Genomic DNA, 20,641 nt, shown 5'->3' with positions numbered 1-20,641 from the left:
TGGATTAAGAGGGCTATGACAAAAAGAACAATCAGTACGTAGTCTCCTTTTGTCATACACCCATTTTTCCCATTTTATCTAGCAACAGCAACTGCAGATGGCTGAAGTCATAAGAAGTGAGATAAAGGATGTGGGCTTATTTTACAGTGAAAAAGTCAGCAAATAACTAGTAATGGCAGATGAAGGTGTGCACTGACCAGGTAGTCAACTCACAAATTGCAAATGCAGATGCCAAACCTCTTATAGAATGGCCTGTTCTTTCTGGGTGATAAGTCTTTAACCTTATGGGATAAGTATTTAATCTACTGAGCTACTCTGACTTTCTGTTCCTCTTTTAACTTTAACAAACAACAAATGATTATTGTTTGTAAAATAATGAGTGTAAGCTCGATAAAACTTTAGAATTCACTTTATATCCAGGGAAGCTCTCCCTCTGTTGCAATGAAGAGGGACCAGGAAAACAAGAGGTTAATTAACTTAGAACTCCAACAGGTGAAAAAAAAACCCAGCAGGGAATATCCTTCCACATAGATTCTTTGTCTCCTTGTTCACAGCTGGAAATGTTTTTCAAGGATGAGGGACCTGAAACTATAAAAAAGAGGGGCAAACACATAACCCCGTACTGTAGATGCAGCCTACAAGCGACAAAAGGGGTTTTACCATTGCTATAGGAACACCACCGCCTCGAGCAACAGTAGCTCAGCTGACAGGAGCATTCTGCTAGGGGTTAGGTCGGCATACCTATGACATTCAGGGGTGTGGATTTTTCACATCCCTGAGTGCTGTAGCTATGTTGATGTAAACTTTAAGTGTAGACCAGGCCTACGGCTCAAATCCAAGACTTCAACAGTGCCTGTCTGGGGAGTTTTCAGCTCTCACGTAAGCTCTTCAGGCAGAGAAGTCAGACAGCATTGCAGTGAGACATAACTGAGCTCTAGGAGAGATAGAGGGGGATATATGCTTAGGCACATATCAGTGTAGAACTCCTGAGAGGGAGATGAACTTTTCCTAGTAATTCCCTGTAGGATTCACTCTTGCCTGGCCAGTGACATATTTAGCTGTGAGATGGCCATGAGGGATTTTCCTCTCATTCCTTCCCCATTCTCCCCTTCCCATCCCCCATAATCCATATTATTCTCCCATAACTGAATTTCATCTCTGCTTTCTCTCTAACATAGAAGATCTGGAAGGGAAAGAAGTTAGAGAAAAGAAAAATGAGAAGTGAGAACTAAAGCATAATGTGTCATTTCAGCTTTCCAGGTCAAAGAAAAATGGAAAGGAAATCAGTGAATTGGTGCTGATATACCAGCCTTGACTAACACATCTTTTACTTACTGCTTCTGGTAGGTGAAGCCATGCAATGTTTCTAATTGTTGCTGCTCAGTACAGTGAGAGAAAAGGTATATATGACAAACAGCAACAGACATAAACTGAAAAGGCATCTGAAATGAGAAAAAACCTAATATCTGGTAAATGAAATTGCTTTAACTGAAATGTAATTATTTATTTGTATTGCAGTAGTGCCCAGAAGATCCTACAGGTCCCATTATGCTAGCCACTTCACAAATACATAGTAACAGACAGCCCTTGCCTGAAGAATTTACAATTTAAACAGATTACGTATACAGACAAATTACGTATACAGACAGAGTGGCAGAGAAAACAAGGGCACAGAGAAGTAATGTGGCTTGCTAAAAGGTAACTTAGCCAGAAAATAGACAAGCCAGGAACAGAAGAAAGGTCTCTTAGCTCTCAGACTAGTTCCATATTCATTATATCATGCTGCCTCTGCATGATAACGGTTCTTTAATATTTTGATAAGTGTTTGCAAAAATTGTTGATACAGGGTTTGCAGGAAAGTAAACATTTGGGATTTGTGGAAATGGTAAAAGAGTAACAGTTGTGGTGTTACAAGAAGGAAGTTTTTGTTTAATGATAAAACCCAGTTATATAAATGTAACTGTATGTGCAACTCTGTGCAGTCACACTGGATGGAAGCTTGGTAATTAAATTATCCAAGGGAGTCAGGTAGAGTGGCTACTACCACCACTATGCTTCTGTCCCCAGAAGCCTTTACAGCTATTCTGAGGGAAAATGGGCCCTTATGCCACAGAAATGGTCTATAAAGGACTGCTGCAGGCAGCAGGTGGAGAGAGAGTTTGATCAAAATTATTTAACTTGGATAATGTAATCAAAATCACTAAAGGATGTAAGGGGTTTCTATTGGACCTTAACTTGGCTGCCCTGGTTGTGTCTAGTTGTACAAGCTGGAAGTGTAATCAGGGTACAGTTGTGTAAAAAAGAGTAATCACAGTGCAAGGGATATTAGGCAAAAGAGAATTTTGTGTGTGCACAGGAAAAAGAAAAGGAAAAGGGGAGGAATGATGGGAACACTGAGCCTTGGGGTGGCTCTGGGGGATCAGATTGTTGCTTTGGTGGGTGTGCATGAAAACTCTGTGGGCATGGTAGGCAGTCACACCTTGTGTAAAATTAATATGGCTAATATAACGTTATGGAAGTTAAACTATGGAAGGAATGTGCATTTTCCCAGGACGTATGCAGTGTATATTGGAGAAGGGGTAAAAGAAATGCAAACAAAACATGGTACTTAAGTAAAATCCTATTAGGGCTCCAAAAGGGGCCACAATAAGTTGTGCTTTCTTTTTCAGATCTCTGTGTGATTTGGAGCAGGAGATGAAAGTGGAAAGTAATGAGAACTCTAGTGGAAGTAAAATGTTTCCCTTTTAAGACAGTGTCTGAGCTGCTAACAGCTTTGGATCCAGAAGCAAGCTAGTAAACCTCTGTGCAAATTACCTAGCTGATGGGCAGAAAGAAGCTGCAAATAATGAATACATCTGGTCAGCAAACAAGCTACTAGAAGACTCAGATTATGGCCCTCCAGGAAAGGGAGGTGAAAAAACAAGTCAAGCCTGAAAATAATGGGGACAGGTTAACCTTAAGGGGCTGGGTGGGGGGGGGGGGAAACGGGAACAGGGAATAGGGGTGGGGAAATTGGAATCGAGTTTGGCTAAGGGCAGGAATGGGAACAGGGACACAGGTGTAAGGCTCTGTGGTGTCAGAGCTGGGAAGGGGGACACTAAGGAAGGAAACTGGAATCATGCTTGCTGGAAGTTCACGCCAATAAACATCGAATTGTTTGCACCTTTGGACTTCGGGTATAGTTGCTCTCTGTTCATGCGAGAAGGACCAGGGAGGTAAGTGGGTTAAGGAATAAGCCCCCTAACAGGTATCAGTGAAGTAATTTGGACAGTCGGAAACCACCTTCATTTTTTCAAGGTAGGTAACAATGCCTAATGAATAGTGCTCATTTCTATCACTGAGGATAGTGATAACAAAGGGACTAAACAGAACTATGGGTTTGATCCTGTGGCCCTTATTCAGACTATCCCATCAACTTCATGTTCATGCTCTACATTATCATCTTCCTAGACAGGACCGGCTCTAGGCACCAGCAAAGCAAGCACATGCTTGGGGTGGCACAATTCCAGGGGCGGCATTCCGGCCACCCTTTTTTTTTTTTTTTTTTTGGCTTGGGCAGTTGTGCTCTCAGAGCTTGGGGCGGCAAAAAACCTAGAGCCGGCCCTGTTCCTAGAAGTATATTGTTTCTGTGTATATAAACACATATAGATGCTCACCCACACACTTCTCCAAGGTCCCTTCTTTTAGACTCAATTCGCTTCTGTCCTACACAATTTATGTATTGTATTTTGTACTTTTCTATATTATTGACATCAAATATACAGAATTATTCAACTGAAGTTTTAGAAAAACATTATTTATGCAGGAGAAATTAATCTCACATCATTATGATACTCTACTAATAATTTTTTGGTGTTCCATAAATAAGCCTTGGCAGTTGAGAAGTATGATGTATATTATTTAGGAAGTGAGCTGTAGCTCACGAAAGCTCATGCTCAAATAAATTGGTTAGTCTCTAAGGTGCCACAAGTACTCCTTTTCTTCTTTCAATAATCACAATACACTATCATTTCTCTGTTAAATTCAGAACACCCAACAAGCAAACACAAGTCTGAAAGCCCTCTAAAAATTTAATTAAATCTGTGGTTTATAATGTCTGCTTTGGAAGAAATGAGCTCTGAACTGAATAATTTTATTTGCACAGTTACACACATGGAATGACTAAAACTGAATAATTCCAATCTATGCACTGTTCGCTCTTATTAGATAACCAGTAGGTTGCTATTCATTCATGCCTATCTTTGGCCACTGCTTGAAACGAAGAAAACTCTTCTTGAATAACAGAATGTTTTTATTTGGCTGGCTGTTTTATTTGGCTAGAATAGAACATTATTTCATCCTATGGTGCATGAAAGAGGCCCAGGGCTGTAGTATTGGGACACCAGCAAAGAAAGGGAAAACACAATAAAAGGAGAGAGAAAATCCTGTCTCTTTAATACACAAAACTTTCAGTGTGCAGCCACAGTGTCCTGGTCTGCTCACAGAAAAATAATACTAAGGCTTTCTCCAGTTTGGTTCAAAAGGATTTGTTAAGTAAGTGCCAGACCCAGGAAGGTTGGCTTCCTTGCCTCCACAGATTAGGAGAAGGGGAAGAAGTACAGCTCTCTAGTTTCCCAAGGCCTTCAAGTCTCCTGGCTCTATTCTGTTCTGGTCAGAGGAGAGAGAGAACACTCAATTCTCCATAAGAATGCCCAATCTATTATTCCCCTTCCACACAAACCTTGATGGGCCAAGGTGAGACTCTTCTGTTTCCAGCTGGCAGGCCAAGCAGCTTCTCAGGGAAGAACAGGCCTCCCTTTGATAGAAACGAGTTACCTCTTTCCTTGCCTTAGTGTGGGTTATACATAAACCATCCCTTACCAGTAAAGGCCCCAACACACTAAGAAAAAACACAGCATCCAAACCTCTCTTTTCCGAGCATGATTATTGAGGAAGTGGTAGGAAACTGGTTAGAGCAACATTTAACCTCCATTGATATTTTTAAGATCCTTCCAATCCATCTTCAGGCCAAGCCATGGCACAGAACTGTTGCAATGATTGTCAATCTCCCAGGATGACTCACAACACTGAAAAATGTGATGCTTTTTAATCTTTCCTCTGCTTTTGACACTGCCACTCATGAGGGAATGAGCTCCTTATGGGACCTGACAGAAGTTTATGAAGTGGCTCTAAATTGGCCTTTCTAAGAAATCCCACAGAGTGCTGTTGGGGAGCTAATCCTTCTCCCCAAAAGCTCTCATATGTGGAGTCCTGCAAGGCTCATACCTGTCACTGCTCCTATTTAAATTCTCTTTGAGACAACCATGAGCTGACATGGGCTATGATATCAGCAATATCCTGATGACATGCAGTTCTATATGCATTTTTCACTTTGCCCAGACAGCCCTATCTCCCAGCAATTTCAGTACATGGAGGAAATATGAGAGTGGATGAAGAATATCTGGGTCACATTGTACCAAGAAAAGACTTAAAACAGACTAGGAGGAAAAGGGAAGCGTTTCCAAGAATTGGCAACCACCACCAATTTGCCGTCAAATGAGGGCACACACTTCCCATAGACAAAATGGTGTCTAGCCTCATGGCCATGTTGCACACATGCCCTTGACAAATAGCTAGACAAAACAAAAGCACCTTCCTCCAGTTGTCAGCTAACATGAAAAACTTGACTCTTCTCTCCCTGACAATTCTTGTGGTCCTGGAATAGGACTGCATAAGATGTTTTTGCAATTGTTGCATCGGTGCATCATGAGATGATCCATCTCCTAAATGATTCCAGCTGAATAGAGCATATTACACTGGTGCTCTGGAATCTGCACTGGATTTCCATTCACTAATAGTTCCACTTAGAGGTTATGATATTGATCTACAAAACCCTTAAATGAGTAGAAGCATATTATCTTAAGGACCATGTTACCTTAAGGAGATGCCATGGCAGTTGCAATCCTCTGACATAAATATGACTAAAAGGTATAAATTCTAAGAAGAAAGAGATAGGGCACATTCTCCACAGGAAACAGGAAGAGTCTAAGGGCTTGTCTACACTTAGAAATTTTACAAAATACCTGTTATGGAATAATTTTTCTGGAATAGCTATTTTGGTAAATTTCCAAGTGTAGATAAGCCATAAACCACCTTATTCAGATCATGCTGTAATGACTCACCTTTTTGCTAATACATTCCCACCGAGAAAGGACTGGAGCAGGTGAAAAAAAACTGACATTATGCCCCCAAAAAAGAAGCTACAGGAAGTGCAACATGCAAAAATAATACAGGTTGAATTAAGAAACTGAGATCCAAGGTTAGTAGAGCTAAAAGAGTGTAGACGAAGGCCAGGAACTCTAGAAAGGCACTCATTCTCAGAGAAATGGAAGGCATTATTCATTAGAGTTCCCTTCCAATAAATGATGGAGAAATGTGATGGGCTTTGAGTAAAATTGCATGCATCCCTCCTCATTCAGAGAGAGGGCTGCACTGATGCAGAAGGGCTGAAAGTGGAGAGGGGAGAAATAGGGGGAAAGGAAGGTTATTGAGCACAGTTCAGAGGATTCCTTGAATATTTGTATTACACATGAACTCAACTTCAAAACAGTTTCTTCTGCTCCAACTATCTGTTCCCCTTAGAAGTCAGAACACTTTTAGTCACTTATGGTAATTATGTGGTGATTATCTCAAGTTTATCTACCTGTAAAATGGGTACTATGCAGAAGTGTAGTGACCATTCATTATTTAATGCCTGTAAAGTTCTTTGAGATCATTCAAGAAAAACTGGAACAGGAATATAAAGTATTATTGCATCATAAGAAATCATTGTGCAAATTATTATATTGTCAGAGAGGATGAGAGTCATTAACAGCCATGCAAACTTGCTCAGGACAGAATTTGGCCTTATGTGTTCAGGTGAAAAATAAGCAGCAAAAGCTAATTGAACTCCATTTACATGAAAATATCGCTTATAATAAACACAGAAACAAGAAAATCAGCAGAATAATTCAAAAAAAGTTTAGAGAAACTGCCCAGCACCTTTACAGAAGATAGAGGCAGAACTATTTCAAACTGAATATTGTTCAAATTTTTTCAGGAGGGATTGGCTGTTCTTAAAGAATTCTTTAACGTAGTGCTTTGGGGAATTAAGACAAAGTTAGTGATGACTATAACTTTCTATTAAGCAATTTTCGTTCTCAATTGTGCACAGCCACTTATGAGTCAGAACATAACAGCTCAATCAAACCTTATTATATCAGTTTTACTTGAACCCCTCAGAAATGCACTGAGAAAATTCTGATATTACTGCAAGACTTAGAAAAAACCTTTTTATAAATTGACTTTTTTTAAAACTAGAAAGAAGAAAATGGATCTTACCTTTTTAAGTTCGCTTAATTTCTTTTGCCATATAGCGCGAGCGACACGAATGTACTTGCTGTCAGTTACATAACAATTTGCCATAAGGATGTGGTGGAGTTCAGTGTTGTGGCTCATAGCTTTAAGGACTTTCTCAACATGGCTTAGGGAGACTGTAGCCTCAGTTTGTATGCCACCACCTACAAGCTGCATGGTACAAGGTACTAATGCAATCTGTCCAGCACAGTATAGAACTTCTCCAACCTAGAAGAGAATAAGAAAAAAAAAACAAGTTTGAATTTTTGTTTCCTTTTTCTAAGCATTCTCTTTCAGCACTTGCTGTTCTCTGTCATCAAAGAAGCACCTCTGACTTCGCCACAAATGGAGCAAGTATGTCAACCTAAAGGTCATTTTCGACAGGGATTTAGTTACACTATAAAAGTATCACACTGTAATAAACTTTAACCTAAGAGTTAATACATGGATGGTCAAATGTGCATAATCTTCAAAAGAATCAGCTGTGAACTGATGAAGTAAGTCTAGAAATATGTAAATTTAACCTTTCACAATGTCACAATATTTCTCTGCAATCACTGAAAGGGTTTGTGTCAAGTTAAAAAATAAGTTGTTTACAGCCTGGCAACTCAGGTACACAGAAAAATTGATCTTTTTACTTCTACAATATATGGACAACAATATTTTTCATTATTTTAAGGCAATCATATCAAGGTAACCATTCCCTACAGTGTATTAGCCTAACAGCTCTGTTTGACATTAAATTTTGCTATTGTTTCTACAACATGCCAATCCCCAAATATGCTGAACGGTTGGCTGCTTCTGCTTTCTTCAAGTACACTTGCACAATCTACAGAGTTTCCATGAGTTTAAACAGGTGGAGTTATGGGCTACTGTATTTTATGGGGTTTTTTACATATATGCATAATGAATCTGGTTTGTGGCTGCTTACATTTTTTTATTTTATTTTTATTTCTTTAGATGTATACAAACAGGACAAAGGCAACTATCCATAATACTCTTGGTGTCCTTAGCATAACTTAAGTATCATTAAAAATAATACCCAGCTAACGGGCAGCTATACAATTCATGATAAGCCACCACCAAGGAACAGGACACTGAAGATTGCTGAAGAAGAATCTTACTGGGACCTAGAGTGTTGGGTTTACCTTCCAGAAATCTAATTACAATGCCTGTTTGCTTCAAGAGCTAATTGGTTGCCAGATATACTGCTCAGACAGGGTATCGGATCAACATATGTTATTTTGTGGCTAAAGCATAGCTACTTTGGGCTGCTTTTCACAAGCTTACCAGACAGCACTCTCAAGACCTACATTCTCAACTACAGCTAAAAGAGGAAACATTGGTTCCAACTGTTCAGACATCTTCAGGACTTACGAATTTAATGTCAACATCAAGATCCTTCATTCCCTTATTCTTTATTTCTCTAAAGAGTCTGTACAATTTCTGAGCAGTGAATGTTACTCCACATGACAAGAAAACTAAGTACAGAAGTTGGATGTATAGTGGGTGTAAGCAGCTTTGAAGCCAGCACAGGAAACATATTGCTGTAAGTAGAGAGAGCTGGGGAAAAGCTCTGCTTCACTATGTAAAATGGATTGTGCAAGAATTCTTTATGAGAAATTTTCCAGAACTTTTTGTATACACTGTATAAATTCCTCAAAATTAAGGCTAAGTAATAAAGAAATCTGTGTCCTGGAAGACATGGCAATCAAACCATGTGACAGACCCATATGCAACTCCAAATCTGTCCTCATAACTGTCTGTGTCTAACAAAAGACTCACACATGTAACTATTGGAAGAGTGTCTTACACAATTTGGCATACAAATTCTATGATTAGCAGCTGAAGAGGGGGAGGAGGCACAGAGGAAGCATAATAGAATAGCTGACACCCATCAAATGATCTTTTAAAATTGTATAAGATGTCTAAAATATTGTTTTGATAATGCTATATATAACCCCGAATTTTGAAAAAAGAAATGCAAGCAATATTTTGGTTAAAAAGAACAAATGGTCTTTTTTTTTTAAAAAAAGACTCTTCTATTTTAAAATATGTGCCACTGAACAAGGGAGTCCAGCCAGCTATCAAGTGGCATATTGACAAGATAGGAAGCAAAGCCAGGAAGATATGATTCAGAGGGGCACAGGTTTATTTTTGAAAAAGAGGCCTTTGTTCTCACCTCTGCTAAATTAAATCTTTGGATAAGACAAAGCCTCTAGTGCAGGTAACTTGCAATCTTCTATACAGAAATCTCCCCAGCACCACTTCTCCTTCCCCTGTTAGGCCCCTGGCTTTACACGCATCACCCATGTTAATTACTGGATAGACAGAAGAGCTGTTCAACCAGTTCATTTCCTCTATTCTTGAACAGATTGTTTGAGACATAATATGAATACTAATTAATGATAAAATATCTGTCAGTGTTTTGAAATATGCACTAAGACAGCATTTTCTTAAAGTCTCCTGGATAGTTCCAATACAATTAGCCCTGCTGGTCACAAGCAGGGTCAAAACAAAACTCTGAAAGATTTGAGCAAAACTGGCAACACTTTTGGCTCAAATTCAGTGGGAATTGTGCAGATTTTTTTTTTTTTTTTTAAAAACCCAACAACCTTTTTTTACCCCTCTGTTCTTAATATACTTGTTTGCATCTTAAGACATAATTAATAGAAAAACTGTATTCCCAAGATGCCACCATGTTATAAAAAGGTGAGTGTCAGTGGGGAGAAGAAGGAGAAGGAATCAAAACAAGGTCACAGATTTTCAGCAACTATTTTGCAGAGGGACAGAGCTTAAGTTAAAAGGGGAAGGGGAAGCACATCCCTCTCCTCCTCTTTCCCAATGGCTTGATCATGGCACACAACTATCAAAATCCAACAAGGGCAAAGCAGCAAAGAACAAAGTGTTTTAGCAGGTTTCAGAGGGCTGTCTGTATAGCGTTTTAAATACTATACAGAAAGGCGATAGCAGAGTAAAAACCCATCTAAAGCTGGGAAGACTCCATAATATCTCATTTGCAGTATTGAAATCATACAACAGGAGATGTCACAATGTATGATGGCAATCCTTGTGTTGTGAAAGTGCTGGGAAAAACCCTGCTAAAGCTTTGCAACAGTTTCTTTGGAACCTCTATGACGACAACGGAAAATTTAACATACTACAGTTTCACAGAATATCGAGTCCAGAGAACCAACATTATCAGTGGAAACTGAACTGCAATATAATTGTTATGCATTCACACACCAATGTCATGGTTCCATTTGCACTGTGAATTTTATTTCCATTGTAGCCCAATAAAATATTTCCTATGCTAAAATTCCATTAAAGATCTGATAAACCAGCAAATGAAAGCCCTCTCTGACTTAAGGCTTATCCTTCTGGGCCAAATTCTGATATCAGTTACACCAATCTACATCCAGAGTAACTCCACAGGAGTCAATGGAATTGATTTGGATTCAGATTTTCGTAAATTACATCACTGTGATTCTACAGATTCTTGCACCTTGTGCACCACTTTACACCTGTGCAAAATGCAAAAGTGAGTCTAATAAACTAATCATTCTATGTTCATTTTGCCTCAGTGTAAATGACTACATAAAGTGCAAGGCAAAGGAGAAACAGGCCCCCAAAGTCTTTAATTCTGCCTGTTATGGCTAGGAATGCCAACCTTTCACATGGGTGAATTCTCTTATATATTCTAGCGGTGCTGCAACATCTCAGCACAATACGAGGCCAGATCATGGCACGTTCTGAGTGCTGGAGCAAAGGAGTAAGGAGGTGTAAGGTACCCTCTTACTTCCAGTTGCTGTCTACCCCTAACACTGCTCTCACTGGGAGAGGGAAAATAGACTGCAGAACCGAAATGTAACCCTCTTCTTCCTCCCCCCATCAAAATAAGGTGAGCAGGAAGGAATGGCTGGGGTCTTGGTTCTGCCTCTCCAACAGGCCAAGAAGAGTAGCTGCATCAGTGCATAAGATGGTGTATTCTGTGCCAGGTATAGATCCGGTACAGTGTGCTCTCACCACAGAGAAGCTCGCAAATCGAGAGTGTCAAATTCCCTGCTGGGCTACTTCTGAGGAACCACAACAATGCACTGCTCCTTACTCTGGCTCATGGCAAATCTATGGTTGTGTCCACAAGGGGTGAGATATACAGAGAAAAAAATATTTGTCACTTTAATTCAAACACAGTATAATTGTACCTCCTTTATTTATTATTTCATAAGAAATAGCTCATGTGTATAAAATTGAAGATTCCACTTAATAAAACAGGTGAGTGAATAAGCCACAATGTATTATTTCACGTATTCAACTTTTTGAGCAGGACATGCCAACTTTTAGCTGAAATTACACTCCTTTTCCACTAGCACAAATTCTAAATCAGTGCAATTAAGACCACTTTGCAATTTATACTCATTGTCTAATAAACTGTTACCAGCCACCTACACTTTCCTTCACTAAGCAGGGAGGAGAGATAATAACTGATGACATCAAGAAGGCTGAGTTTAAAGCTTATCTTGCATCAGTCTTCACTAAAAAGGTTAATGGTGACCAAATACTCAACACAATTAATACTGACAACAAAGGGAAGAAACACAAGCCAAAACAGGGAAAGAACAGGTTAAAGAATATTTAGATAAGTAAGTCAGTGGGGCCTGATGAAATTCATCCTAGGGCACTTAATGTACTAGCTGAAGCAATCTCAGAACCATTAGCAATTATCTTCGAGAACTCATGGAGGACAGGCGAGGTCCCAGTACCTCTCTTTAAAAAGGGGAACAAAGAGGATCCAGGGAATTAGTCCAGTCACCCTAACTTTAATAATTTGTTCCCGTGTCTTTCCAGGTATCAAACAATTAATTTGTAAGCACCTTGAGGAGAACAGGGTGATACATAATAGCCAAAATGGATTTAGCAAGAACAAATCATGCCAAACCAATCCAATTTCCTTCCCAAATGGGGAAAATCAGAAGTGTCGTATGTAAGACATGGGAGGTAGTAGTCCTGCTCTATTTGGCACTGGTGGGGCCTCCGCTGCAGTACTGTCTCTAATCCTGGGAAGCCACATTTTAAGAAAGATGTGGACAAACTGGACAGAGGCCAGAGAAGAGCAACAAAACTGATCAAAGGTTTAGAAAACCAGACCGATGAGGAAATGTTATAAAAGCTGGGAATGCTTAGTCTTCAGGAAAGAAGACTGAGGAGGGACCTTTAACAGTCTTTAAAAAGCTCAATTTGTTTATCTTAACAAAGAGGAGGTTAAGGGGTGACTTGATTACAGTATGTAAGTATCTACATGGGGAACAAATATTTAATAATGGATTATTCAATCTAGCAGGGGAAGTTGGCTGGAAGTTGAAGCTCGACAAACTCAGAGTGGAAATAGGGTGTACATTTTTTACCATGAGAACAACTTACCAAGAGCCATGATAGATTCTCCGTCACTGACAATTTTTAAATAAAGATTGGATGTTTTTCAAAAAGAAATGTCCTAGGAACTATTTTGGGGAAGCTTTATATGGCCTGTGTTATACAGGAAGCCAGACTAGATGATCACAATAGTGCCTTATGGCCTTGGAATCTATGCATATGTTAAGGGCTGTTATAAAGAGGATAGCAATCAATTGTTTTCCATGTCCACTGAAGGTAGGACAAGAAGTAATGGACTTAATCCGCAGCAATGGAGATTTAAAAGGCTAGATTTTAGGAAAAACTTTCTAACAATATGGGTAGCTAAGTTCTGGTGCAATCACAAACATCGGAGATTTTAAAGGACAGGTTGGACACACCCCTGTTGGAGATGGTCTAAGTTTACCTGGTCCTGCCTCAGTGCTTGGGTCTGGACTTTATGACCTCTTGAGGTCCCCTTCAGCTTGATATTTCTATCGTTTTGTGAACTTAAACATACTAAAAATTACACATCCAGAAACTATTCCAGAAAATGAAGTGCTAATGGAGCTAATTAATGGTGCCATTGATGTAGCTGATGCTTACAGATGGGGGGAACACCTTTGTATCAGGAATAATTGAGAGTGTTATTTAGAATAGAATACAGTAACTCCTCACTTAACATTGTAGTTATGTTCCTGAAAAATGTAACTTTAAGTGAAACAATGTTAAACGAATCCAATTTTCCCATAAGATTTAATGTAAATGCAGGGGGTTAGGTTCCAAAGAAATTTTTTTGGGGCAGATAAAAGGCATTATATACTGTACAGTACTGTGGTTGGGAGGTGCCCGTGGCTTACCCCACACAGGCACAGCCTGCTGCAGGCAAGGACACTAGGAAGCACCTTGCACAGCAGAACGGCAGCTTCCCCTCCGCCCCCCCCAGAAGAACAGGTGCTGATTTTGCCAGGGGATGCTCCAGGCCTGCCTCTTCCCGTCGCCACTCCGCTCTAGTCCCGCCTCTTCCCGTCCCCACTCCACTCTAGGCCCGCCTCTTCCCGTCCCCACTCTCCTCTCAGGAGGACACTGCGTCCCTGCTCCTCCCCCTCCCTCCAGAAAGTCCTAAGCGCCTGTTTGGTGGCGGGGGAAGTGCTGGGAGGGAGGTGGGAGGAGGTGGAAAAGAGGAACTTGTACAATGCTCCCTTGTTAAGTCAGTGCTCTTCCACAGAATCGTACAACCAGTGGACAGAGCAGGCAACTAAACGATGTTATAAGGGAGCATTGCACAACTTTTAACGAGCATGTTCCCTAATGGAGCAGCGACGTAACTCCAAAACAACATTAAGCGGGAGAAAGTTAAGTGAGGTGTTACTGTAATTAAACCTTTGGACAAATATAACCTGTTAAGGTCAAATCAAGCTTCTAAAGGGAAATCATGCCTTTCATGCCTCAGGCCCCATCACACATTATGGGGCTGGTTCAGTTAACCTTAAGATCAAAGATGTAAGGTAATGCAGGAAATTAATAATTTTATCTACATTGTCTTCAGTTTAGCTATCTTTGATATAATGAAATACTGGCTAATTACCTAATGTGAATGATTGCAACTAGTTTACCTGTGTATGCATAAGAAATAGAGGATTAGCTTCAAAGCAATGGTCCACAGACAATCTGCAATGCCTATTCTTCCTCGGGGGAAGGTCCTGCTGTGTTAGTCTTGTCATCTTATTAGAGAGCTATAAAGGAAAGCCCTGGACCTGATCCTGCCATGTCAAGTTTGCTTAAACTTTGAACAGGAGACGTATAAGTTGTAAGATGGAGATCTTTCAAATAATGACTTGGAAAAACCTGGAAAATGCTTGAAAAGACTTTAACAAACTTTACATCTAAGCTGCCTTTGGATTCTGACCTGTTGGGATGATTCCAGAGACACTTTTACAAGTGAGCAGATTATACATCTCTGCTATGAAACTGACCTAAGGACTCTACACATTTGTATGTATATTGATCTTTTAACCATTTTTAATGCTCCTCTTTCTTTTTCCTTTTATTATTAAGCCTTTTGTTTTAGTTACTAAAGGATTGGCATCAGTGTGATTATTGGGTAAGACCTGAGACTCATACTGACGTGGGGATAAGTGTCCAGTCCTTTGGGATTGGTGAACCTCACATATGGTGAATCAGGTTTTCAATACCCCTCACTATATTAGACTTGGCTGTCTAGATGGGAATCAAGGGCTGGACTGCTTACAAGGGATTGTATTTGGCTTCTAGTTAACCACTGTGGTTTTAAAGACACTGTTTTGTTACTGGTTTGGTGAATCTAATTACAGAATGAATCACCAGTTTTTGGGATTGCCTGCCCTATTCCTTGCAGTCTATCTTGAGCATAAATTCTCAGTATGGCCCATCCAGGCCCCTGGTCACAGTGTTGCAGCCACACCTGTATCCCACAAATCAGTTCAGAGTGAGATTAGTACTTAGTTTGCTCACCGGAGGCCATGAAATGGGTTTCTCCTCTCCTCTCCTTTGTATAGGGAAAGGTGGGCACCTTTGATGACCATAACCGAAAACATACTACAGAAGCTGCTCTCCATGGCCCCCTACCCAATCAGGGTCCCAGGTGTGCAGCCAAACATGCAGCAGATTCAATGGCCTGGCTGCAGACACCCATTGGAATGAGGCCATGCAGTTACACGACTTCAGGTAGAGGCTCAATGATTCTATCAAAAATGTAACTGCATGGATGAAACATCCATCTAGCCTAAGATCTTTAATTCAACTTTGCATTAGGACTGATGATCAGCCATTGGAGCAAGCTCAAGAAAAACAGCACACTGCCTGATCCTAGCTGGCCAGAACTCTTCTGTGGTTCCAGTTGTCTGACCAGACCCTGGACTTATGCAGTTGATCCAGCCCAGCCCCACCTCTCTGCAGACAAAAAGAACCACTGACAGGCATTGGGGTTGTGCCCAAATTGAGGGATGCCTGGGAACTTTACAGCAGGGTGCCTGGCCAGGGTCTGGCCCAGCCCTGGGTCAGGAAATGCCAGAGCCTAGCCCCATTACGGGGGAGGCGGGGCGGCTAAGGTTGAGTTGGGTTGGTGCTTTAGTCCTTCCCATAGCAAATCATACTGCCACCTATCCACCCAAATCTTGGTAACCCCTAACCACCACATTACCCAACTCTGTCTCCCTCTTTGACTCCAGTGGTCTACCATGCTCAACTTCCACTTACAAGGAGTTTAAGGGGCATTGAATTCCCATCCTCTGCAAGGACTTCCCTGAGCTTGTCAAGGCTATTGACGGATCGCTCCTCTCTTCAGGCCCCCTCACACATCAGACAGTCCCCTTGGAGCTCATTACTTTGGCAATCTTGTAGTTTTGGGTCATATGCACTCTTCATTTGCTATTCATCATTGGTGTCCCCTGGATCATCACTCACGAGCAGTGAATCAGCTGGTGCTCTCAAGCTATACTCTTCTGTTCCCTGTGGTGCTGACAAGCCTTCCCAGCTCCAGCAAACAGCCGTTTGCATTCTGTGGCACACTCCAACCACTGAAGGACCCAAAATCACAAACTGAAGATCTGTCAGCAGTGTCTGGAATTCCTGTCAAGTACCGAGAACATGCCAAAGTATTCGACAAACAGAAGGCGAAGGCTCTACATCCTCACAGCTGTGACGATTGCCCAATAGATGTTCAACCAAGAATGGAGATCCCTTTCAGACACATTTATGCCCTATCTGAACCTGAGTTGCATGCCCTCTGGGCGTATGTCAAGGGAAAACTTGACTCCCCCAACATGAGCACCTATCTTTTTTGTGGCAAGAAGGATGGATCCGTCTGACTTTGCATTGATTATCAAGCCCTAAATAAGCTCGCCATCCAGAATCTATACCCACTTCGTCTGATAATCAAAATCCTGGAAATAATCCATTTGGCTTGGGTCTTCACAATGCTAGACCTGTGTGGAGCATACAACTTGTTCAGAATCTGGTAGGGATATGAATGGAAGACAGCATTTCAGACCAGATATGGCAATTTCAAATACCTGGACATGTTGTTTGGTATATGTAAAGCCACTGCTACCTTCTAGCATTTCATGAATGACTATTTCAGAGAAATCCTTGACAAATTCATGATCTACTTAGATAATAGTCTCATTTTTTCAGAGAATCTAAAACTTCCTGACCACCAAGTGAGCACTGTTCTTGACTAGCTTTGCCAAAATTAACTTTCGTGAAACCTGAGAAATGTGAGTTTGATAAAGATACCATGAAGTTTCTGGGCTATTTTATCTCCCTGGAGAAACTTGCCAGGGACCCTGCAATACTACAGCGATCGCCGTGTGGAAAGTGCCCTCAAATATATGCATGGTACACTAAATGGGGAGGGCTGTGAGTTACTACAGAGAATTCTTTCCCAGGTATCTGCCTGGTGGGTCTTGCCCACATACGCAGGTTCTAACTGTTCGCCATATTTGGGGTCAGGAAGGAATTTCCGCCCAGTTCAGATTGGCAGAGACCCTGGTGTTTTTTCGTCTTCCTCTGCAGTATGGAGCACGGGTCACTTGCAGGTTTAAACTAGAGTAAATGGTGAATTCTCTGTAACAAAGTCTTAGAACCATGATTTGAGGATTTCAGTAACTCAGCCAGAGGTTAGGGGTCTATTAGAGGAGTGGATGGATGAAGTTCTCTGGCCTGCAATGTGCAGGAGGTCAGACTAGATGATCACAATGGTCCCTTCTGACCTTAAAGTCCATGAGTTCCTCAGGTTCACAAATTCTTACCAGCGATTTATTCAAGGATTCTCTAAACTGGTAGCTTCTATAAAATCCCTCCTCCAGAAGGACTAAGTTCACCTGGTCAGCTGACTTGCAGATGGCTTCTGAATGCTTGAAAATGGTGTTTATTTGTGCCTCTTTTTGACCGATCTGGACCCCACAGAATCATACAAACAATAGGAGGAACTAACTAATTGAGGCCCAGATCCTACAGTTAAACAGTTACACCCATACTTAACTTTATATCTGGGAGCGTTTGCAGGATCTGGCCCTGACTGACTATCCAGGGGAAAAAAAGGGAAAGTAACACAAAGTGCTATCAAATGTATAAAGTAAGCAAAATGGGGAAAAGATGTTTTTTCCCTCTATTTTTTTTCCAATTATAGTAATCTTAGGTGCTCTTTGTAACAATAGCATTCAGATATGTTCAGACACATGGAGACAGACATATGCTGCAGATGAATGCATGGCTATGCAGATGGTGTTGCCAGGAGGGCTTCGACTTCCATTGGATGCTGTTCAGAGAAGGACTGCTGAGCGGAGATGGGGTCCATCTATGAAGGAAGGGAAGAGTATCTTTGAATACAGAGTGGAATTTCATCAGATTTCCCTTCTGTATTCCCTTTTGTCTCTCCTTTGTCCCTGCTGTGGTTGCCCAATGCCTCCCCCTCCCCCTGATTCCAACCCAGGTCTCCATGTTTTGGACTTGCCTGTGAGGTTTTGTCTCCTCCCACATTGAACCCAGTTTAAAGCCTGCCTCACTATGACTATGTACTAATGCAAAAAGTATGGGGAACACACAGGAAGAAGTAGAAATACTGAATAATACTGAATAGTGAATAATCAAAATTATGACATAATTGGCATCACAGAAACTTCGTGGGATAATTCACATGACTGGAAGAAGGGTATAGATTTTTCAGGAAGAACAGGCAGGATAAAAGGTAGGAGGTGTTGCCTTGCATATCAAAGATGTATACAGTTGAACTGCAGATGAGATAGAAATGGGAGGCAGACATTTGAAAGTCTGTGGGAAAGGATAAAAGGTAAAAAATAAGGGTGATTTAATGATAAGTGTCTACTATAGACCACCAAACCAGGAAGAGGTGGAAGAGGCTTTTTTGGAAGAACTAGCAAAATCATCCAAAACACAGGACTTGGTGGCAATGGGGGACTTCAGATGTCTGTTGGGAAAACGGTACAGCACAGCACAGATTATCCAACAAGTTCTTGAAATGCATTGGAGACAACATTTTTATTACAGAAGGTGAAGAAAGCAACTAGGAGAAAGACTATTCTAGATTTGATTCTGAGGAACATGGAGGAACTGGTTGAGAATTTGAAGGTGGAAGGCAGGCTGGGTGAAAGTGATCATGAAATGACAGAGTTCATGATTCTAAGGTATGGTAGGAGAGAAAACAGCAGAATAAAGACAGTAGATACCAAGAAAGCAGACTTTGGCAAACTCAGAAAATTGGTAGTAAAGATCCTCTGGGAAGTAAGGGTAAGGCAAAAAGAGTTCAGGTGCTTAGGAAGATTTTTAAGGAGACATTATTAAGGGCACAAGTGCAGATTATCCCAATGCATAGGAACAATAGAAAACATGATAAGAGATGACCCTAGCTTAACCAGGAGATCTTCAATGACCTGAAACTCAAAGAGAAGGGGAAACTAGGTCACACAACACAAGCATGTAGAGACAAAATTAGAAAGTCCAAAGCACAAAACAAATTTAAACTAGCTAGGGATATAAAAGGTAACAAGAAAACATGTTATAAATATTAGAAGCAAGGACAGAGTAGGGCAATTACACATTGAGGGAAAGACAATAACAGAAAATGGAGCAATGGCCAAAGTGTTAAATATCTTTTTTGTTTCAGGTCTAACTAAAAGGTTAGCTGTGATTGGATGCCTAACATCGTGAACATCAGTGTTAATGGGTTAAGTCTTAAGATATGAGACTAAAATAGAAAAATAAGTTAAGAATTACTTAGACAAGATAGATATTTTCAAGTCAGCAGGGCCTGATGAAATACATCCTAAAATACTTAAGGAACTGGCTTAAAAGATCTCTGAGCCATTAGGAATTATCTTTGAGAACTCGCGGATGATGGGAGAGAGGTCCTAGAGGCCTAGAAAAGGGCAAATATAGTACCTATCTACAAAAGAGGGAATAAAGACAACCCAGGGAATTATAGACCAGTCAGTTTAACTTCAGTACCTGGAACAAATAATCAATAAATTATCAATAAAATAACTTCAGTACCTGGAACAAATAATCAATTTGTAAGCACCTACAAGATAATAGGGTGATAAGCAACAGTCAACATGGATTTATCAAGAACAGATCACGTCAAACCAACCTAATATCCTTCTCTGACAGGGTAACAAGCCTTGTGGACAGGGGGGAAGCAGAAGAAGTCATATATCTAGATTTTTGTAAGGCTTTTGATACTGTCTCATAAGACCTTCTCATAAACAAACTAGAGAAATATAGCCTATGTGGAACTTCTATAAGGTGGGTGCACAACTGGCTGGAAAAGCATACTCAAACAGTAGTTATCAATTGTTCAGAATGAAGCTGGAAGGGCATATTGAGTGGGATTCCTCAGGGATCTGTCCTGGGTCTGGTTCTAATCAATATCTTCATAAATAATTTGGATAATACCACAGAAATTACAATTATAAAGTTTGTGGATGATACCAAGCTGGAAGGGGTTGCAAGTGCTTTAGAGGATGGGATTAGAATTCAAAATGAACTTGACAAACTGGAGAAATGATCTGAAATAAATAGCATGAAATTCAATAAGGACAAGTGCAAAGTACTCCACTTAGGAAGGAATAATCAATTGCAGAAATAGAAAATGGGAAATGACTGCCTAGGAAGGAGTACTGCAGAAAAAGATCTGGGGGTTACAGTGGATCACAACTAAATATGTGATCCAATGAAGTGAGCTGTAGCTCACGAAAACTTATGCTCAAATAAATTGGTTAGTCTCTAAGGTGCCGCAAGTACTCCTTTTCTTTTTGAGAATACAGACTAACACGGCTGTTACTCTAAAAACTAAATATGAGTGAACAATGTAATACTG

At 40.5% G+C, this 20,641-nt stretch overlaps 1 protein-coding gene across 3 annotated transcripts in view; it reads right to left on the bottom strand.

Moving 5' to 3' along the window:
• DPH6 (diphthamine biosynthesis 6) overlaps positions 1–20,641 on the bottom strand; it is a 367,209-nt gene that overhangs the window by 89,325 nt on the left and 257,243 nt on the right. For all 3 annotated transcript variants that reach the window (XM_077818948.1, XM_077818949.1, XM_077818950.1), the window contains one exon: positions 7,360–7,602. In XM_077818948.1, the coding sequence (XP_077675074.1) occupies positions 7,360–7,602 (243 nt within the window). The remainder of the gene's footprint in view (positions 1–7,359; positions 7,603–20,641) is intronic.

The sequence above is a fragment of the Eretmochelys imbricata genome, chromosome 6 (genome assembly GCF_965152235.1).
Source record: "Eretmochelys imbricata isolate rEreImb1 chromosome 6, rEreImb1.hap1, whole genome shotgun sequence".
NCBI classification, from domain to species: Eukaryota; Metazoa; Chordata; order Testudines; family Cheloniidae; genus Eretmochelys; species Eretmochelys imbricata.
The sequence above is the reverse complement of the archived record's forward strand: the minus strand, read 5'-3'. Positions and strand labels throughout refer to the sequence as shown.